Source organism: Acanthochromis polyacanthus, chromosome 12, assembly GCF_021347895.1.
Source record: "Acanthochromis polyacanthus isolate Apoly-LR-REF ecotype Palm Island chromosome 12, KAUST_Apoly_ChrSc, whole genome shotgun sequence".
Taxonomy (NCBI): domain Eukaryota; kingdom Metazoa; phylum Chordata; class Actinopteri; family Pomacentridae; genus Acanthochromis; species Acanthochromis polyacanthus.
This window is the reverse complement of record NC_067124.1, coordinates 33115761-33135440: the sequence shown is the minus strand read 5'-3', so window position 1 is coordinate 33135440 and position 19680 is coordinate 33115761. Positions and strand designations below refer to the sequence as shown.

The window sequence follows — 19680 nt, the reverse complement described above, 5'->3', positions numbered from 1 at the left end:
AAAGAAAATTCAGAAAATATAATAAATACTATACAAGGGCAAGCTAAAGCCGCTGAAAACATTTTAAAAATTTTCTTTAAAGTGTCAATTTAGGAGGAGAATTTAATTGAAAGATGAAGACTATTTCGAAGTTTCCGATCTCATTTAGTTAAAAGCTCTGAGGATTTAAGAGGCTTAAGGCCAGAGAAGTCCTAAAATGCACCCACGATTGGCCTTACGAACAAAGAAACAACCTAAAAGTCAATTCTGTGTCCATACTAAGCAAAAATATAAGAGCAGAATGTAATATTTTAATCAGATTCTATCTATTCTTTTGAACGCAGGGAGATGAGGGATTTGTTTTTCCGACATATAGCACCTATACAACAGAAAAGACGTCATGACAAGACTAAATACGCACTACGCTGGACATTATAATGGACAGATTGAAAATGGGATCATAAGTCAGAATGGAGTTAATGACGTTATTGATGCTGCTTGTGTAATGCTGACTATATCTTCCTGAAGGACTCGGTGAAGTTGACGGACATTTTAAGATCATCCGAGGCTGTCTGATGTGACCTTTAAAGCAACAAATTGTGCAGTTGTGGACACTGAACTTCCTGATTACGGTACTGACATACCACCATCGGGTTCTCGTCTTTGTCTTGTCATCTTGAATAAAGACACATTTGTAGGTGGGCTTTAATGGTCAAAGGAGTGTCTGTGCAATGTCTGTGATCAGTGTCCTATAAAGCCACCATCTGACCACCATACTGTGGAATAACTGACAAATTTGTCACCAGTTGTGCACAATTTGCTAAATCTAACCCTTTATCATCAGGATACTATAAATGAGGGTTTTTAAAAAAAAAAAACATTTTCTGTAGGTTTGAAAAGATGCCTGTTTGCATGCCATGATTATTTGGTTGTCTTATGGTACTAGTTTGGAGTATTGCAGCAGCTACAGGTGAGGCAGTGAGGACTGTCCAATACCAAGATACAGAGAGTTACAGAAATCTAACTTTAAGAAATTAAAAGCAGAAGTTACAGACATGTAGACAGAGGATGGATTTCAGTTTGGCAACATTCCTCAGTTGAATGTAGCATTTTTTTTTCAGCTCAGAATTAATCAGTTTGTCAAATTTTACTGCAGAATCATGGCACGGGCATGACCATTTGGTGTCAGTAGCTCTAACTGGCTGTTTTTGCTGCTTGAAACTTGACATATTTGGACAATTGTCCCCTTTTTAGTTCAGGGTCTGTGCTTAAACACATTTTATTTGAAATAAATGGCACTGCACTTCACTTCAGTCCCGCTATCATTCAACGGTTTAGAGACAGTAGGCCTAAACAGTCCTGTTAACATGACTGAAGAAGTATAGAAGGCACATGCATGAAACAGCGAATCAAATAGTTCTCCTGATTCCTGCACTCTGTATTTCAAATTATTTCTTTCGAGATTCAGGTTCCTGTTTTTAAAAGGGGCTTTGTTTGATAAAATATAGGGGGGGCTGCACTGGCTAAATGGACAATGATGAAACAGTGACCAAAACAATACGTTTCTTCTGCAGTATTTAAAAGGACTCTTCAGCCACTCAGGCAATTTTTTCTGAAGTAGCGAGCAACCCGTAATCAACAAATACTAGAGGGAAACCCTAATCATGAGTTTCAATGCTTGGAACAGTTGTTTTCATTTTGAACTGAAATGAATAGACCTTTGTGGACTTTTCTAAATCTATGATCTAATTGCTGCTCCTCTGCATGCAAGTCGTGCACTGTTCAACTCACAGAATTAGTCTTTGACTAAACTCAGTCTGATACATCCTGTCACAAGCTGTAATTAACCAGGGCAAGGCTGGTTAAAGGGTAAAAAGCGGGATAAAGTGATGGTACATAAAGGCCCAGCTGCATTCTTACTGACTAGGAGTGGACACAGTAGAGGACCAAAGTCTACAATGAAGCTGTAAGTTTGTTTTTTCTTACTGAAATGCATCATATTTCCTAGCTGCAAATGAAACAATACTATAAAACTTGTGATTTTATTTGTTTCAGCTTTGTGTGTTGTCTGCTGCTGCTACCATTTGCAAACTTGGTGGTAACGGCCCCAACTAGAGGTAAACCAGTGTTAAAAGAAATGATCGAATGGTGTTTTGAACTTTCTCGATTTTGTAATGAAAATGTAAGATTGATTAAAAAATCCAGTCAGGATAATGCTTTCTGTCATTGTTTCTTTTCAAGCTCAAAGAGAAAATGTGCTAAGCTTCCTCACCGGTGAGATTCATGATCATTTATTGGTTGTTTTTATGTCATTCAGTGTTTTCAAAGTGGTGCCTGTGCTGCTGTTGGAAATTACTTCTTCATTCCTGTTGTTGCAGAGGCATTTGGCGCAGCTACTGAAAAGACCGTGCCTGCAAACATCACAGGTCTGCCATTCAAAATGTAACTTTTAGATAGATTTTGTTTTAAAACAGGAAGCTCAGATTCTGTCCTGCACTGGCGGCTCATCTCACCAGATCCTCATCGCTTTTGGTTCCCCAGAACAACAAACATCCCGTCAAAAAAAGAGAACAGAAACGTTTATGGTCACTGTGTTGATTTATCGTTCATCTGAATCTTTAGAGTTTTCCGTAGCAAACATTTTTTGACTTTATCTGATTGTTGCAGCCGCCCCAGTGACTCTCACTTTTCAATTTCTTATGTCTGCAGCATATCGATACCCTCCAAGTAGACCTGTGAAAGAGCCTGATTCTGAAGGTAAATTTTTGTATTTTTGGTGAGAAAAGTACATGAAAAAGTACAAAGCAGTAGAGTGGGTTATAAATATATTTGCTCTTATGTTTGTTTCGGCATTTTATGCAGAACTTTGATGCACTTGCCTCACTTAAAAAATACAAACTCATTGACAGATTAGTCAGAGGTTAAATCTACTGAGGTTTTTTTACACCCCCAATGGATTTCCAAGTAGATTATCTTTATATTTTCTGCAAATACAGAAAAAATATTTCACTTAATACACATAAAATAGCATATTTCTTAATATTTCAGAACTTGGAGTACCCAGTAAAGACAGAGATGAAAGCAGAGGTGCATAAATCTAACTTGTGTTGCTCACAATGTCTAGAACAGTGCAGTCCAGCAAAATGTTCATGCTGTGGCAACTTTTACTCTTCCCAGATCTGTCAAAAAACCATGACAGCGATGAGATCGTGGTTCCTGAAGCTGTGGAAAAAGAGAAGCCTCCATCGAGGGGGACAGCAGGAGCGAGCAAAGACGATAATCTGAGCCGAGAGCACGCTCAACAGCCAGCAAGCAGAGACCTCACTAGTGAGGAAGAAGTGATGCTGAAAGCTCAGGTGGCTGCGAACGTGTCCGGCAAACGTGTTTTTGCCAGCCCAGACTTCCAGGCAGAAGCAGGAGGAGTTACCAGGATGATGTCGGCTCCGGGTCGAAGCAGAGAAATGCTTGATCCGGACAGTTTGGAAAAGAACACCGGCAGGCTGGCTGCAGCGGTCAGCAGCAAACACACAGGCTGTGATGGTAAGATCTACATTACATGAAAACACAATGTCCCAGGAATGATGCTGGAGGCTGTATGATTAATCTTCATGCTCCCTCAGAAACCAGGGAGTATATGAGCTCTGAAATTTATCCAGTTGGTAAGATTTTTCTTGTGCAAGTGAATATTTTAGATGCAGTGTTGAATTAGCAGCATTTTCCAGAAAGATCAGTCATTTTTTCCCCCTTTCTCCTCTGTGCTTTAACTCCTCCAGAGCAGAGACCCTGCAGCTCATCTCTTCCAGCCAAGAGCCGAACCACCTGATGATCAAACCGAGGTGAGATTTCATGTTTTTTTTCCTGCATGCTTCTCTATCCTCACAGCACAATGCACATTTAAATTCCTCACATTTGATCCACATCTAATTACAGGATGAATTAATGACTGATCGTATGCGTGTTTAACAATTGTTTTTCTGCTTTTTTTTCCCCCACAGATTGTTTTTCTTCCTCATAATGAGTCAGGAGCCGCCATCTGTTGACTCATCGGAGGCAGACAGGCTGCTTCCACATTCAGATGTTTCTGGGGCTTTTTCATCTTAAATTAGATTTTTTTTTACATGCATTTTCTTTTTTGTAACCTGATCATGTGAACAAAATGTGAGAAATAAAGAGGCTTTTGACAATTTTGTGCAGTCAGACTATAATGCTGGGTGTGTGAAATCAGAAGTGAGCACATACGACGACTGTTGGTGATTTGGGTTTAAAATGTAGTTTAATTTATATTTAGTTAAATACGAATACATATTTTAAGATACATATACATATAAAACAAAGTAAGTGCCACAGTAACATCACTTTCAGCACAACACTGAATAAAATATATATGAGTTTCTTGCAAAAATACACAATGATACAGCAGACAAATAGCAAAGCAAGATGTTTGTAGCGGACAGTTTAAAATAATCTGGCTGACAGCTTTAGTTTTCTACTTTTATTTCCTAAAGTGCCGAAGCTCACTGTACACATCTGATTGGACCCCGTGTAACTCCTACAAAAAAAATCAAAGCGGTTCATCATTGCAACACAAAAAATACATAATATGAAGAGTTATCATTTCAGACTTAGTCTATTGATGTTTAATTCGTCAATATAATCCTATTTTACCTGATAGGGGGATTCTGTGACCTCTGTTGCCATTTTCTTTGACATTGATGATGGCACATTTCTTTTTCCTGTAAACAAAGTGCCAAATTAATACCTACTTTCCATATTGATGATTACAGTGACAAATGAGCAACAATACACAACAAATTTAACGCTTACCATCATGCGAATCTCTCCTCCTCCGATGGTGAGTCGCGACGCAGAACACAGAGATAGTGATGAAGATGGTCAAAATAATGTCAGAGGCAATGATGCCCAGTACGGAGTTCATGTTTATCATGTAACAGGATCCACAATCTGTAAAAAAACAAAAAAAAAAGTGAAGAAACACAGAACTGAAACGTTCAACATCACATCCCAGCGTCACACAGGAGTTTAGAAAAGTCATATACCTTGCTGTGCTTCTGCCGATCCTGCAAGAGACAGAGTTCTCAATAAGTTGAGCGTTCATTTACCGATGCACCACTGCTATAATTATCCACTGTCAACAACACTCACCAAACATTGAACCCACAATACAGAGAGCGTCAGACATCTTCTTAAGGTTGGTTTCTGGTTGAGGAGGATATAAAAAGACTTCTGTTCTTCTTCAAGAGGCTGCGTTGTCGCACCCATAAACAAGAAGCCAGAGGTGGGAGGGTTTGTAGATGAACAACTGTCCACAGACACAATAGTCGGTGATGCTGAGGGTTGCCAGCATATGACTGAGACAGAGGAAGAAGAAGGAGGAGGAGGAGGAAGGCGTCCACGAAGAGAAGAGGAAGCTGCTGTTTCGGTTTAGCCTCTTTCATGACACCTTTATGTGAGGTATTGCTGATGTTGTACAAAATGAAAATCTTGCACTGTGTATATTTGATCGTCGGGCGTTGTTTTGGCCTGTTTTAGCAACATGTTGTTCAGTTTAAATGAGATCTTCCAAGTTAGGCCAAGATTAAGGGGCCTTATAAGGTCAGTTTCATTGCACTTACCGTTTCTGCTGAAATACACGTGATCGTATCTTCAAATAAAGCATTTCCTCATGACCTGTGGCTTTGCGCAGGTGGCTGGCCGCAGTCTAAATAGTCTCTGAGCCATTGTTAAACCACAGGTTTATCTCTAATCATGTTGTGCTGTCAGCGAAACGAAAGCAGACCTACGCTGCTGCCGTCGAAGAGACTTTATTGGTTGAGAAAGTTAAATACAGATAACAAAACAATGAAAATGTTCAAATGATAAATATGTAAAATGAAGCAAATGCATACAGCACCTATACTGAGCATTCCTGTACACAGACACACCAACAGGAACTATTATCATTATTCATTTAGCCTTATCAGTGGAAAAATGTTTAGAAATTAAAAATAAATAAATTAAATACATAAAAATAAATGAGGTCACATGCAAAATTCTATGCAATTAAAACATGTAGAACCATAAATAAGTTAGTCATTTAATAAAAATGAAATAAAGATGTAATTAAAAAGAAAATAGCGGTTTAGCTTCTCAAGGGCAGAACTTTCCAAAATAAAACCATCATTCATTCCTTTATTCTGAGGATGATAGTGAATTAGTGCATAAATCTAAAAGATGACAAATATTATATTTATTATAGTTTGACTGCATTTGGATTCATACTTATACATCCCATTTATAAATTGTTCATAATAAATGACTTTATTAAGTTTAATTAACCATTTAATTGTGTTTTAAAGATAAACTGCAAACCATAAGTGAGAACTTTCAAGTTGGCAGGCTGTGAAAAATCCCTTTAACTGGCATTAATCGCTTTATAACAAGACATTAATATTCTTTTCAGCCTGTTAATTTGTCAGAAACTGTCCTTTAATGGCTCAATTGACTATTAAATTTCTGGAAAATGTGTAGAGTCAATCCCTCACTTACATTTATAACATCGATCAGATGCCGTTCTTGGTGAAATTTGTGGCCTTTAATTAAAAGTTTAACAATAATGACTCATCTGCAAGATTTCATAACCCGGGAATCTAAAAGCAGTTCTGATTAAAATCTTGTTTAAGAAGGAGAAGCACGACTTAAATCGGGGATCTTTTTTAATACCAATAAGAAAAAGAAACAGGTGAGGTGTAATTGCTGGATTAGAGAGATAAACTCTAAATGTTAGTGGCATCTCCTAAAATGTGAAATATAAATGACATATAGAGAAAAGGGCTCTCTGAAGAGGAGTGAAAGTAAGAGGTGACAACTGAAACAACACAGAGAAACATAGAGACGAGGTAGATCAGACAGATGGACCAGAGATACTGAGCTGTATTTGGTTAGTGTGTTCACTGAGTTTGAAATGACAGACAGCCGTTTGACCTGCGTCTCACCTCAACATACAGGGAGACTTTTAAAATGGATCAGATGTAATCAGATGTCCTGCACTAGTCACACGGTTGAAATGTCACATGTACAAGTGGATAAACCATATAGAAAGAAGAAAGAAAATGAAAAGAATTAAAAACATGTGATGCAAACAAACACAGAAAACAAACAACCCACAAAAATAGTCTATAGCTGTTGTGTAATTTGATATTTCTTCTTACAGAGTTCACTCAACAAAAATTGACCCTGACAAAAAAAAATATTTTAGCTGCACTTTATTCATGTGCTCAAGCAGAAAATATCAATTTAATGCAGTTTCACTCTTTGATTGTGCTTTATTGCGCATCTTACATCCATAAAGCTCTTGAAAACATAAATATCTACATGGTAAGATTAAAGGTAAAACATAATAAAAGATTTTTTAAAAACAGACACTCCAAAGGACATTAAAAATCAAGGACAAATTAGGACAGGTTTTCTGATAAAAGCATGTTTAAAGAAGAGACAAAAGACTTAGAAGAGGTGGCTGAATCAGTTGACCTCATTTCCTCGGGCAGTTCACTCCAGGGCAAATGGAAAACACCTCCGTGTACGTTTGTGCACACGTTGCTAAGAGATCGGAGATAAAGCTGGGTAGAGACTGTGAAGGGCCTTAAAAGTCGTCAGTAAAATCTTAAACGTTTGATTCAGCCAGGTAAAAAAGCTGATACACTATAAGATAAATAAAATGATGTCTATGTCTTTAAAATGTAAGACATGATGCTCAAAATGTGGCTTTGTGCTCAAAAGTGAGATTACTAGAGCATCATCTGGTGCCAGAATCAGTTTTAACATTTCCGGCAGTTTAAAAAGCAAGAATTTCTGTTTTAACAGCTGAATAAAAGACATTGCCATACAACTATTTGACTTCACAAAAGTAGTTATTAAGAGAACTCAGCCTACCAGGGCTGAAGGATCTAAGGAAGGTACACCTGCATGTCATCAGCATAAAAATGTAAAGACTCCATGTTTAATAATAAGCAGAAGCACGTATAAGAGCATTAAATAGGTTCTAAACTGACCCACACATCCTGTAAAATAGCAAAAATTCCAACAGTCACGTAACAAAATTCAGAGTTTTCATCTTATCTGTGTGGTAACATGGAGCCGATAGTATACAAGTACAGAAAGTAACTACAAATGTAAATAATTCATTTATAGAAAAATGGTGAACATGTTGATTCCATTCAAATAAAAAAAAACATCAAAGAAATTCAGCGTTCTTGTGTTTCGTTTTTGTTTTATAAACTCATGATTTATGGCATTTTAACTGGCTCATACTGCGCAGAAGGCCTTTCTGAGTTGTCTCTACTTCTAGCCACAGATGTGATGTTTCCATGGAGGTGGAGGACTTTGCATTGCCGTGAAAAAACAGCCCACAGTTTGTGATAATGTGACGAGAATCAAAAATTCCCTGAAACTGTTTGTGGTTCAACGGGTTATCTAGATATTAAGCTACCAAATGCCAGCTGCAGAGGGTGCCTTGTTGTGTTTCAGCTGTGCCATCAAAAATATTTTATTTAACTTTCTATTTAAAGTTTCAATATAACTGCAAGCAGAATCCACATCGTGACTAGGTGTAAAAAGGCTTTTAATAAAAGTTTAAAGCTTTTTATTTGGCACAATAAATCATTTGTTATGCTTCAATGCTATGTAATAGTTTTTTTTCTTGCTGAATTGTTTTGATGAATTCAGAATTGTTATTATAAGTGTAAAGATATCCAAATATGTGTAAGACACTCAATTTGGGTTGGTTTCAGAAGAATTTAATATAAAATTGTTATTTTTTTTCAGGGCAATTTGCATTTTTTTGCAGCATTTAAAAAAAAAAAGATTGGATCAAAAAGCTTGAACAGAATTTTACAATGCACTGCACCACCTTTAGATTAGCTCTTGCAGTAGTCCCGGACGTTCATGTACACTTTGTTAGCTGTGAAGACACGAGAAGAGGGACAGAAAAAGAGAGAGAAATTACTCTGTCAAAGCACAAATGCACAAATGAGATATATAATAATGCAGTGTGATGGATGTAGTCACATTAAAGTAGACAAACAAATACACAAAGAAAAAGTGGCTAAAATGTTCAACAAACTAAAGAAGCTTTCATCAGGATAAAACAGGAGTCAGAAAAGTTTTGAGCGATTCTGAGAAGGCTGTAGGAGTCCAGACAGTTACCACTAACACCTCGCCCTTTTAAAAATGTCTAACAAATACTGCAAGAAGCAACACATTGCAGAGTCACACATACAAAAACATGCGTCATTTCAGCCGCACTGCCTCACCATTGTCGATCTTCTGACGCCGAAAGCTGGCACATCTGTAGGTGGCGGCGACGATGATGAGGGTCAGCAGCACATCTGCACAGATGATGCCCGCTATCGTGCCGGGTTCGATCCTGTAGCAAGACACAGTGCTGTCTGGCAGATAGAGAGAGAACGAACAGACAGGAAGCAAAAAGAAGTGGGACGAAATGGAAAAAAACCAAACCCTGAGATGTGACTGGAAAAAATGATTCTTCGTGTGTCATCAATCTGCATCGGTGTTGCATGTTTTTCTAAACGAAAACATTCATAAGCACTGTGTTCTGGAGTTGTGTGTCTCTTTTTGTTGTTGTTGTTGCACATACCTGCAAGTGCCACAGTCAGATCTTAGAGAAAGAAACAAGCAAGAAGGCCACAGTTTAAACTTTATCGCTGCTAATATCACACAGCAACACCTTTGTCAGTGAAGCTTCCGTCGTGCAATTTGCTTGTGGTTACATTTTCCTGTGTGAGACCCCCTTCTTGTTGAGTGTGAGTGCAAAAAGAAGAGAGAACAAGCTGTCACTTTCTACTTACAGCAAAGACAACATACGGCAACAATGAAGAATTTGTTAAATGCCATTGCTGGGAATTCTGAAAGACAACAAAAGGAGACCAAGCATGATGTCATGTAGGATTCTTAAACACTCACGTTATGTTATACTTCGTCTTCTTGAAATTTTTTAGCATTAAGGATCAATCATTTAAACCGACCGTAGAAGTTTGAGCTTTTTTTAAACATTGCAGCACTAAAACACCTCCAGAATCACAACAAGTCACAGAGTGTCTGCGTGGGCTTTTCAAATGAAAGAAACGAAAAACAAAAATCTATATTTAAACTTTCGAACGCTTTCTTTAGAATGATTAAGTTCTGCCAGTTGCATTTTAAACTGTATTCTGTATTTTTAAACCAACCTCGCCCAACATTTTCCAGTTGAATATTTTTCATCAAAAGCTACATCCAGAACCAGTTTAATCTGATCTGACAGATTGGTCAGAGATTAAAGTTTTAAAAATCAGGGATCAGGAAAAAGAGAAAGTCAGTACCTGCTCTGCTCGGGCTGATCCGTCTTGTGCAATCCAAAAGACAATGTGACTCTAGTTTCTCATCGGTTTTCACTTTTGAGGGCTGACTTCCTCTGGTGGGCTGAACCGCCGTCTGGTTGTTTTCATGCTAATAATGGGGGTTTTCAATTTAATGACTGCAGATTTCCTCTTTCAATTTACTGGCACTTTAACTGTGACTGAACAGATGCAGTTCTTCATATAATAGAGGATATCACACATTGAATATCTTTGTCGACAATGCAGTTTCATTAAAAGGTCAAATGACGGAAAATTGGAACACCTTATAATAATTGCATTACATAAGCTGAACTGTAGGGTTTTTGCTTTTATGCTGTATTATAAACTAACAGTTTAGGTAGTTTTTTTTTTTTACTAGATTAAAAGTGCAAAAACTACAATAGGAGCAAATGTCAGTGCATTTTTATTACTGCAATCCAAATATTTGATCACATTTGAATACTTCTTATGTTCTCCTTTATTTATTATGGCAGACTTGAAGTTACAAATGTTTTTCAAATATCTTCTTCAGAGACTATTTTTTCAGCTGCCGTTTGCTGGAGGAGCTGTAGGGAAATGCTCAGCCTGTTTGTAGTTTTTTGACCATTATACTTTTTGAAGGTCGTCACCTTTAACAATTAACATTTCAAAAAGAACAAAACATACATAATACTACCATTGGAATGACTACTAATACTTGTATCCCAATTTAAAGTACTGAAAACCAAAAACGATTTTGACATTACCCATGCCATTTTGAGTAAGAATATCTCAGTAACTACAGATATAACCCTGCTGCTTTTTTGTACAGCGATAGAAGACAGATGGAACTGTCTTGTAGAAAAAGTTGGGGTCTCTGGTACCTGTCCCACACTGAGATTTTTGCCACCAAAAATAGCCAATTTAAAATCTCGCCCAACTTTAGGAGCTCATATTTTCCAAACTGAGGTTCAGTTTGCTAAGTTATCACACAAGTTTGTGTAGAATGGAACCCAGGGGTGTTAAAACACTTCTGTGTAGTATTTCGAGTACTTTTAAGGTCCCAAACCCCACTCGTGAGTAGGTATCTCTTCATTTCTAGCATTTTTAGCAAGCCCCCATGGCCTGCAGAGTGTAGGGAAACACCTGAGGATGTTTGTGGGGCACTAGCTACATGCAGAGGCCTTGTTTACCAACTCACAGCTCTCTGGTATGTCTAGATGCTGAGAAATAACCACTTAAAGATGCAAAAAATGCTGGCGAGGCTTTTTATAGCCCAAATTTTGAAAATTTCAGACCCCCACAACTCAGAAACTATTGGAGCTACAGGCCTACAATTTTGCATAGAAAGTGCTTTTGTGACTATCTAATGGCATACAAATTTAGGACATATTTGAAAATGGTTCAACAACACCCCCAAGGAATATCTGGTCATTTCACCTGGAATGACCCAGCTGTCACAGAAACATTGTGCCATTTGTTTTTCTGAGGTAGAAAATACAAGCAGCTCACTATCCATGGCGTCAGTTTACGAGAACAACTACTGCAGCTCCGATTAGTGGTGCTCTGGCTTATGGTATGCCTCCTGATTACTGCTGCGACAGTGTTTCGACAGATTTTTAGTTGATCTCCAATCTTACTCTTTTTCCATTTGCTGTGAAGCCTCACAGTCAGATTTTTTTTCAGTTCCTCTGGCATTTCCGTTTCACATTCAGCCATTATGCAGACATGCAGACTGACACAGCCCGTAGCTTCAAAGTGAGACCGTTTTTGTGTTCACGGGTGAATTAATCACCATCTTCATGCAATTTGGTAAACAGCAAATCAAAAATGTACTGAATTCTGTTTCAATGATTAGGTAGGTTAGACGGATAGGCTTTCTTGACAGTAATCACGTGTATACATTTTTTTGCGAATTGAGTTTCTACTTTGGGGCCTTTTTTCCAATATAGTCTTCTAAAGCATTAGTTTTTGATTGTTCATTATAGGAAATACTCTACATGTCATGTTAGAAATGATGTATTTACTGAAAGAGGATACAAATAGGAACAATACGACGTTTTAATGATGTTAAACTTATGAAGTGCGCTAAAAAACATTACATAAGACAACAGAAAACTCAGTATATTCAGCACTCTCACAACCTTGCAGCACATTGCTATTGTATAACCCCTCAGCTGCATCTTTTACCTGCTAAAATTTAAAATTCCACAGTTCTCTACATTACGTAACTTGCTACCTTCTGCTGGAGGCTACGAGTTAAAACTCAGAGCGGAGAAGATGAGCTGGACCACCTTGAGAGACGGTTAAGAAATAATCTGGAGAGACACCATCCAGACAGAAAGGTGTGAAACTGTGTGGGCTGCTTAAATGTCAGCGCTGTGCTCGTAATTTAACTGTTCGCTCTGCTGACTCTTAATGACAACATCAGCATACACACAAATACACTTAAAATGGCATTTGAGGGTCTATTTCATTCAACAGATTGCTCAGTTTCTTCTGATTGATCAGCTTCTCTAAAATCCTCAAGGTTCCAGTGCAAACTGTGCTGTCAAGATTTATCCGGTAGCTGCCCAGTAAAATACAATTTACATCACGGTTTGTGTTCAGTTTCAGTTTAGGTCAGCAGTTCCTTGACTTTAGATTAGGCTGATTCTAACTTGTTCTAACAGCAGAGGGAGCTCCAGGGCTTCTCTTTGCCACAAGGCTGCATCACTCCACACAGATGCCACTAAAGCAAAAAAAAAAAAAAATCCCCTGCATAGTTTTTGCTCTTCCACATTTATCTCCTTGGACTAAAACAGTCTTCCAGTTAACAGAAACACATGCGTAAACATGATCACATCACCCCCATCCTTCGCACTCTGCACTGGCTTCCTGTTCATCTGCGCATTCAGTTCAAAACCCTTCTTCACACCGATCACTGTCTGCACGGTGCAGCCCCCACCTATCTCACTGAACTCCTTCACCGACACACTTCAGCCAGAACCCGGTCAGGCCAACTGCACCGTCTGCGCCCGTCCAGGACTCGGCTCAGGACCATGGGCGACAGGGCCTTTGAGGCTGCTGCTCCCCGTCTACGGAACGCCCTCCCCGACCACCTCAGGGCTCCACAGACGATGGATTCATTCAAAAAAGGGCTGAAAACCTTTTTATTTCGTACTGTCGTATTGCTTTTACTGTATTTAAATTTTTTAATTATATTATATTGTTTTTATCATTGTTTTTATTGCCTTCTTGATTGTGCACATTGAGATTTGTCCATAAATGTAATGTGCTTTATAAATAAAATCCATTATTATTATTATTATTAATAAAATCCAGCATCATTTCAAAGAATGCAGACTAAATTAGGGACAGGTTTACTGATAATGATACAAAAATGTAAAAGTGTGATAGTTCTTAGTAACAAATAGATTTTAAAGAAAATGCATGTATTTAGAACAGAAATACTGATACTGGACATCACACATGCTGTATTAAAATAAGTAAATATATACAAATAATATACATCCAGGGAGATATTGTGTTCAGAATGGCTGGAAATAGTAAAATTTTAGTAATTCTTTAAAGGGTGCTGATGCTATGTAATCTAGGAAAGTAATAGAAACTGAGATACTATTGTTCCCTGTGTAGTAGATATTCATAATCTGATTACTATTTTGTGATGTATGACCATTTTTCTATTGGATTCTTCTTTTTTTTTTTGATAATTTTTGGTCATTTCCTCCCTTTTTTGTTTCTTTTTATTTTCTGTTTTGTCATTTGTTCTATAAATCATATCAGAAAACTCCGAGCAGACCAGAACAAAAAGCTGAGAGTTTAAGATTTTATAAAGGCTAAGTCTGGAGAATATGTCGGATAAATTATGTATCTGGTCTGCTGGCCATTTGTCTGTTCTGTGGTTAAATCCAGGGCCAGTTCCAGCTTTTGGGGGGCTCTATGCAGTATCCTATGATGGTGTCTAACACACAAAACAGTTTTACAACAATGGTGCAAAGAATCCAAAGATGTCAAGATTTGTCAAGATTTTCCCCCCAAATTAAATTTAAATAGGTAAATCTTAAAAAGCACATTTTTTCTTCTAAAAATTTGTCTCTGTTGTATCTAATTTATTTCTTTTATTCTTATTATCCAACTTTATTTCATGAACCTCTTTATTCCACTAATCTTCACTAAGTGGAGCACTTGGCTCACTTTCCCCCCCACATCCATTCTTTTAAGCTGTACTGTTACTGTATGTTTCTCTGTTTCTTTGACACATTTCTCCACAGTTATGTTTTTGTTGAGAATTTATGGAGCAAATGTTAGTCATTTGGTAAAAAGACACTCATTGGCCAGCATAATGGTCTTTGATGTTGTTTTTGAGCTGACACAGAGGTTCCTGTATGACTTTGACTAGAGCGGAAAACTGAAAAAAAAAGGCGTTTTTAACACATTATCTGAAACTCTGATCAGTAACACAATCATCAGTATTCGAGCTTGTTCCTCAGCTCATATTATTTGACAGGTATATTAATAAATGGTATAACATGTTTCTGCTTGCTTTCTTAAGCTAAACATGTTTGATTTTAGATTTCGTCTTGAGTCTAAATAAGTTGTACAGTTTCCTATTTTCAACTTTATGTTTCGCATTATGTGTCTGTTACCTTTATTGTTGTAGGAATGTGTCTGTTGACCTAAATATAGAACAATTCTTAAAATATATATGAATATATTTATGTTTTCAATCTTAACTTTGAGTGATTGACTTAACTAACTTAACTTACTCACTGAAGTACATTACTTACTTTTTGAGATACTCTACTCAACTACTTCCATTATACTACTTGTACTTTATTTGATTGAATAGTGACTGTTAAAGTTACTTCACCTTTAAAGATAAAAGATTTTTAAAAATTTAACTTAAGGAGTAATATTTAACACATAAAATTTGAGATCATCTTACCATATATTATTAAGAAAACTACTTAAACATTGATTTCTAAATAATTCAACCTCTTCAGCATTACAATGCCTGCCATGTTTATTCAGTCTTATAGTAATAATGTTGACGATAATGAGCCATTATGAGCACCTTAATTTTTACTAGTTTACATATAGCTCGCTCATAAAAAGATCTACATTTCTATTTAAATTATAGTTTAAATGTAGAATATTATTATTCTTACGTTCTAGTGTTACAACTTTTAAATATGTTATCTTCATTATATTTACATAGGCTACCTTTTATTTGTACTGTATATTTGCCACAGCAGTTGTTCATATCTCTAACATTTATTTCTGTAATGGTTTTAGATTACAACCTCCAACATTGCCTATTTACTCCTGAGCTATGGGGATAGCTTTAGTATTATCGGTTGATCAGTAGGCAGAATACATACCAGTACATACATGTACAGTGGGTACGGAAAGTATTCAGACCCCTTGAAATTTTCACTCTCTGTGTCATTGCAGCCGTTTGCCAAAATCAAAAAAGTTCATTTTATTTCTCATAAATGTATACTCAGCACCCCATCTTGACAGAAAAAAATCAGAAATGTAGAATTTTTTGCACCTTCGGCCCAGTCTGAGGTCCTGAGCACTCTGGAAGAGGTTTTCCTCCAGGATATCTCTGTACTTGGCCGCATTCATCCTTCCTTCAATTGCAACCAGTCGTCCTGTCCCTGCAGCTGAAAAACACCCCCACAACATGATGCTCCCACCACATGTCACTGTAGGGATTGTACTGGCCAGGTGATGAGCAGTGCCTGGTTTTCTCCACACATACCGCTTAGAATTTACACCAAAAAGTTCAATCTTGGTCTCATCAGACCAGAGAATCTTATTTCTCATAGTCTGGGAGTCCTTCATGTGTTTTTTGGCAAACTCTATGCAGGCTTTCATGTTTCTTGCTCTGAGGAGAGGCTTCCGTCGGGCCACTCTGCCATAAAGCCACGACTGGTGGAGGGCTGCAGTGATAGTTGACTTTGTGGAACTTTCTCCTACCTCCTGACTGCATCTCTGGAGCTCAGCCACAGTGATCTTTGGGTTCTTCTTTACCTCTCTCACCAAGGCTCTTCTCCCACGATTGCTCAGTTTGGCTGGACGGCCAGGTCTAGGAAGAGTTGTGGTCGTCCCAAACTTCTTCCATTTGAGGATTATGGAGGCCACTGTGCTCTTAGGAACCTTGAGTGCTGCAGAAATTCTTTTGTAACCGTGGCCAGATCTGTGCCTTGCCACAATTTTGTCTCTGAGCTCCTTGGGCAGTTCCTTCGACCTCGTGATTCTTATTTGCTCTGACATGCACTGTGAGTAGTGATGTTGCAAGATGTGCAGAGGCTTCGACCCATGTCGAGTAATGGAGGGGGCGTTTCCACGAAGCACCTATCAAGGCCTGCTTCATTTAGGGGAGGAGTCAAAAATTATGATGTCGAAGCCTTGTGAGCTGGTCATACTGCTTGCACAGCACATTTTGTTTATGTTGCCCTTATTACAATTAAAAGTATTTAAACACTTTACAGAAAACCAGAACCTGACCCCAATCAAACAGTCAACCTACAAATCTCAAATCTCTCCCCATTTTTTCCACTTCTCCCTTCTATCTCTGCTATCAGCAAAGACAGACACTATATTAAGTATATTACTTGTTTATTGATGGCATTATCATTGAAACACAATTCAAAGCTTCACATAGCAAAGCCAGTGTGTCATTATAGGCACTCTGCCTATTTTACATTTATTTGTCCATTTGATGGCGCAGTAGAGCAAATGAAGCACCATGAAGCTTTGACCCATGAGTGAACCAATTGGATGGAAAGCCTCAATGCTTCATGAAGCTTCATCTCGCCATCACTAACTGTGAGCTGTAAGGTCTTATACAGACAGGTGTGTGCCTTTCCTTGATCAAGTCCAATCAGTTTAATTAAACACAGCTGGACTCAATAAAAAAGCAGAATCATCTCGAGGAGGATCAGAAGAAATGGGCAGCTGAATGTCGCTGCAAAGGGTCTGAATACTTATGACCATGTGATATTTCAGTTTTTCTTTTTTAATAAATTTGCAAAAATTTCTACATTTCTGTTTGTTTTCTGTCAAGGTGGGGTGCTGAGTGTACATTTATGAGAATTAAAATGAACTTTTTTGATTTTGGCAAATGGCTGCAGTGACACAGAGAGTGAAAAATTTCAAGGGGTCTGAATACTTTCCATACCCACTGTATGTACTGAGAAACAAGATGTGAAGTTATACAAAAAGAGGGGTAACAATTCAGGATCTTACAAAGAACATATACTGTTGTTATTATTAACCCTCCTGTTTCCTTGTCTCAAAAAAATCCAAAACTTCAGCAAAAAATTCCCCAAATTTCTGAAAAAACTTAAGGAAGAAAATTCTAATGAAAAGTTTCCCTTAAAAGTTTTATTTAAAAAAATCCCCCAAATTTGGCAAGAAAATTATTGTAAATATTTTCCAAAAAAATGAGTAAAAATGTCACGGGTGTGTAGAACCCAAGCAGCAGGCACAGACAGGTGGGTGAGATTAATAATGATTTAATGAAAAAATAAGAATATGTATGAACAGAAAACTCTGAATAAAGAAAGCCGGAGGGAAATAACGGGGATGAGAAAAAATAGACTAAACTAAACTAAAGGCGGACCCAAAGGCCGAGTTAAACTAAACATAAAACAAAACTAAATTACGGGGGTAGGGAGACTCACGAATTTTCCAGGGTTTTGAAGGCGGAAGCGGGCAGAACGGATGGAGCCGATGGGGAGAATGTGGCGAGGGCAGGGAAACAGGCAGATAGTCCAAGGGGAGACAGAGTCCGGCGTGCAGGAGACCATAAGAGTAGACGCCGCTCGGGGTGCTGCGCAGCGAGAAATACGGCCGCCATCTTGGTTCGGACACCCGCTCCACTCAGCCCTGTTAGACAGCGCATTTAATCCATCTTAACTCTGAATATTAAACTGATTTTCAGGCGTTTTTATTTTTATTTTTTTTGCTGCAAGCACCATACATGTAGCTATGATACAGGACAAATGGTTCGGCGTATTTTAATATTCATAGCGGGAATAATAGATAATAATAATAGGTAATAGAATATTCTGATATTAAGCTCGACTGTAGACAGGTATTTTGCAAACACTGTAAATATATATGTGTGTGTGTGTGAATGATGTTGATACACCATCTATGATTTATATATATTCATTTTCTCTGATATATAACTTCTATCTATTGTTTTATATAGAAATATGTGTTCATTAGTCAGTATTTTGTTACCTCTGCCAGGAGGTTATGTAATCACCGGAGTTTGTTTGTCTGTCCATCTGTGTGTGTCTGTGTGTGTGTGTGTGTGTGTGTGTGTGTGTGTGTGTGTGTGTCTGTCTGTCTGTCTGTCTGTCTGTTTGCCTGTTAACAGCATAACTCAAAAAGTCATGGACGGATTTTCACCAAATTTTTACAGGATGTCCGGAAGAGCATGAGTAAGAATCGATTAGATTTTGGAGGTGATCCGAATCACCGTCTGGATCCAGGAATTTTTTGAAGGTCGAAGGACAATTAAGAGATGGCCGCCAGGACATCCTGTAAAAATTTGGTGAAAATCCGTCCATGACTTTTTGAGTTATGCTGTTAACAGACAGACAGACAGACACACACATACGGACACGCAGACGGACAGACAGACAAACGGGATGGCGGAGGTATGCGCTCTCCGAGTGCTTTTCTAGTTTATATATGTATATATAGCGTAATCATATATTGTCTCTTCAAATTATTAAATAATTGACTTTACTGCCATTATCTGCTTCTCTAACATATATTAGTGTGTGTGTGTGTTTACAGTGTTTGCAAAATACCTGTCTACAGTCGAGCTTAATATCAGAATTTTCTATTACCTATTATTAACCACGCCCGACGGGTACGTCGGTGGGGTTATTGCATTCGGTGCGGTATCTGGCTGGGTAAGTATGTATGTATGTATGTATGTGGCTATGTCCGGTCCGACATCTCTGCAACCGCTGAAGTCAGGATAATCAAACTTAGCACTGAAGATCAGTCTAAGGTCCCCTGCTCAGTTGTGGAGTTACAGGTCAGCAGATCAAGTAGGGAGGGAGATATGTACGATGATCAAAATTGATACATATTGCATCAGTTGTATAGGGAGGACAGGGTTTTCGCCAGCAGAGGGCGTGGTTCTGCCCTCTACTGAGGGCTCATCTAGTTATTAATTTCTATTATTCCCGCTATGAATTTTAAGATACGCCGAACCATTTGTCCTGTATCATAGCTACATGTATGACGTTTGCAGCAAAAAATAAAAATAAAAAACGCGTGAAAATCAGTTTAA

At 37.9% G+C, this 19680-nt stretch overlaps 3 protein-coding genes across 3 annotated transcripts; 1 reads left to right on the top strand and 2 right to left on the bottom strand.

The window, feature by feature from the left end:
- Positions 1-1805: 1805 nt before the first annotated feature.
- On the top strand, positions 1806-4163 carry LOC127536514 (uncharacterized). Its single transcript, XM_051957149.1, has 8 exons — positions 1806-1945; positions 2035-2096; positions 2221-2253; positions 2358-2405; positions 2689-2736; positions 3157-3519; positions 3753-3815; positions 3975-4163. Exons 1-7 carry the CDS (start codon positions 1869-1871, stop codon positions 3800-3802), a joined length of 681 nt encoding a protein of 226 aa, XP_051813109.1. The 5' UTR covers positions 1806-1868; the 3' UTR covers positions 3803-3815; positions 3975-4163.
- A 70-nt stretch (positions 4164-4233) lies between these two features.
- On the bottom strand, positions 4234-5987 carry tyrobp (transmembrane immune signaling adaptor TYROBP). Its single transcript, XM_022220897.2, has 5 exons — positions 5143-5987; positions 5037-5057; positions 4804-4941; positions 4645-4712; positions 4234-4528 (listed from the first exon to the last, which is right to left on the bottom strand). The coding sequence occupies exons 1-5, from the start codon at positions 5177-5179 to the stop codon at positions 4472-4474; spliced, it is 321 nt and encodes a 106-aa protein (XP_022076589.2). The 5' UTR covers positions 5180-5987; the 3' UTR covers positions 4234-4471.
- Positions 5988-7226: 1239 nt separating this feature from the next.
- Positions 7227-18244, bottom strand: hcst (hematopoietic cell signal transducer). Its single transcript, XM_051957153.1, has 5 exons — positions 18047-18244; positions 9843-9899; positions 9632-9652; positions 9288-9422; positions 7227-8935 (listed from the first exon to the last, which is right to left on the bottom strand). Exons 2-5 carry the CDS (start codon positions 9886-9888, stop codon positions 8892-8894), a joined length of 246 nt encoding a protein of 81 aa, XP_051813113.1. The 5' UTR covers positions 9889-9899; positions 18047-18244; the 3' UTR covers positions 7227-8891.
- Positions 18245-19680: the final 1436 nt, after the last annotated feature.

Coding starts and splice junctions, on each gene's coding strand:
- LOC127536514 (XM_051957149.1), top strand. CDS start 1,869: ATGGTACATAAAGGCCCAGCTGCATTCTTACTGACTAGGAGTGGACAC. Junction 2,737..3,156: donor GAAAGAGCCTGATTCTGAAG/GTAAATTTTTGT, acceptor TACTCTTCCCAG/ATCTGTCAAAAAACCATGAC. Junction 3,520..3,752: donor CAAACACACAGGCTGTGATG/GTAAGATCTACA, acceptor TAACTCCTCCAG/AGCAGAGACCCTGCAGCTCA.
- tyrobp (XM_022220897.2), bottom strand. CDS start 5,179: ATGTCTGACGCTCTCTGTATTGTGGGTTCAATGTTTG. Junction 5,058..5,142: donor TATTGTGGGTTCAATGTTTG/GTGAGTGTTGTT, acceptor TGTCTCTTGCAG/GATCGGCAGAAGCACAGCAA. Junction 4,529..4,644: donor TCACAGAATCCCCCTATCAG/GTAAAATAGGAT, acceptor TTTTTTTTGTAG/GAGTTACACGGGGTCCAATC.
- hcst (XM_051957153.1), bottom strand. CDS start 9,888: ATGGCATTTAACAAATTCTTCATTGTTGCCGTATGTTGTCTTTGCT. Junction 9,423..9,631: donor TCTGACTGTGGCACTTGCAG/GTATGTGCAACA, acceptor TCTATCTGCCAG/ACAGCACTGTGTCTTGCTAC. Junction 8,936..9,287: donor GCGTCAGAAGATCGACAATG/GTGAGGCAGTGC, acceptor GTGTCTTCACAG/CTAACAAAGTGTACATGAAC.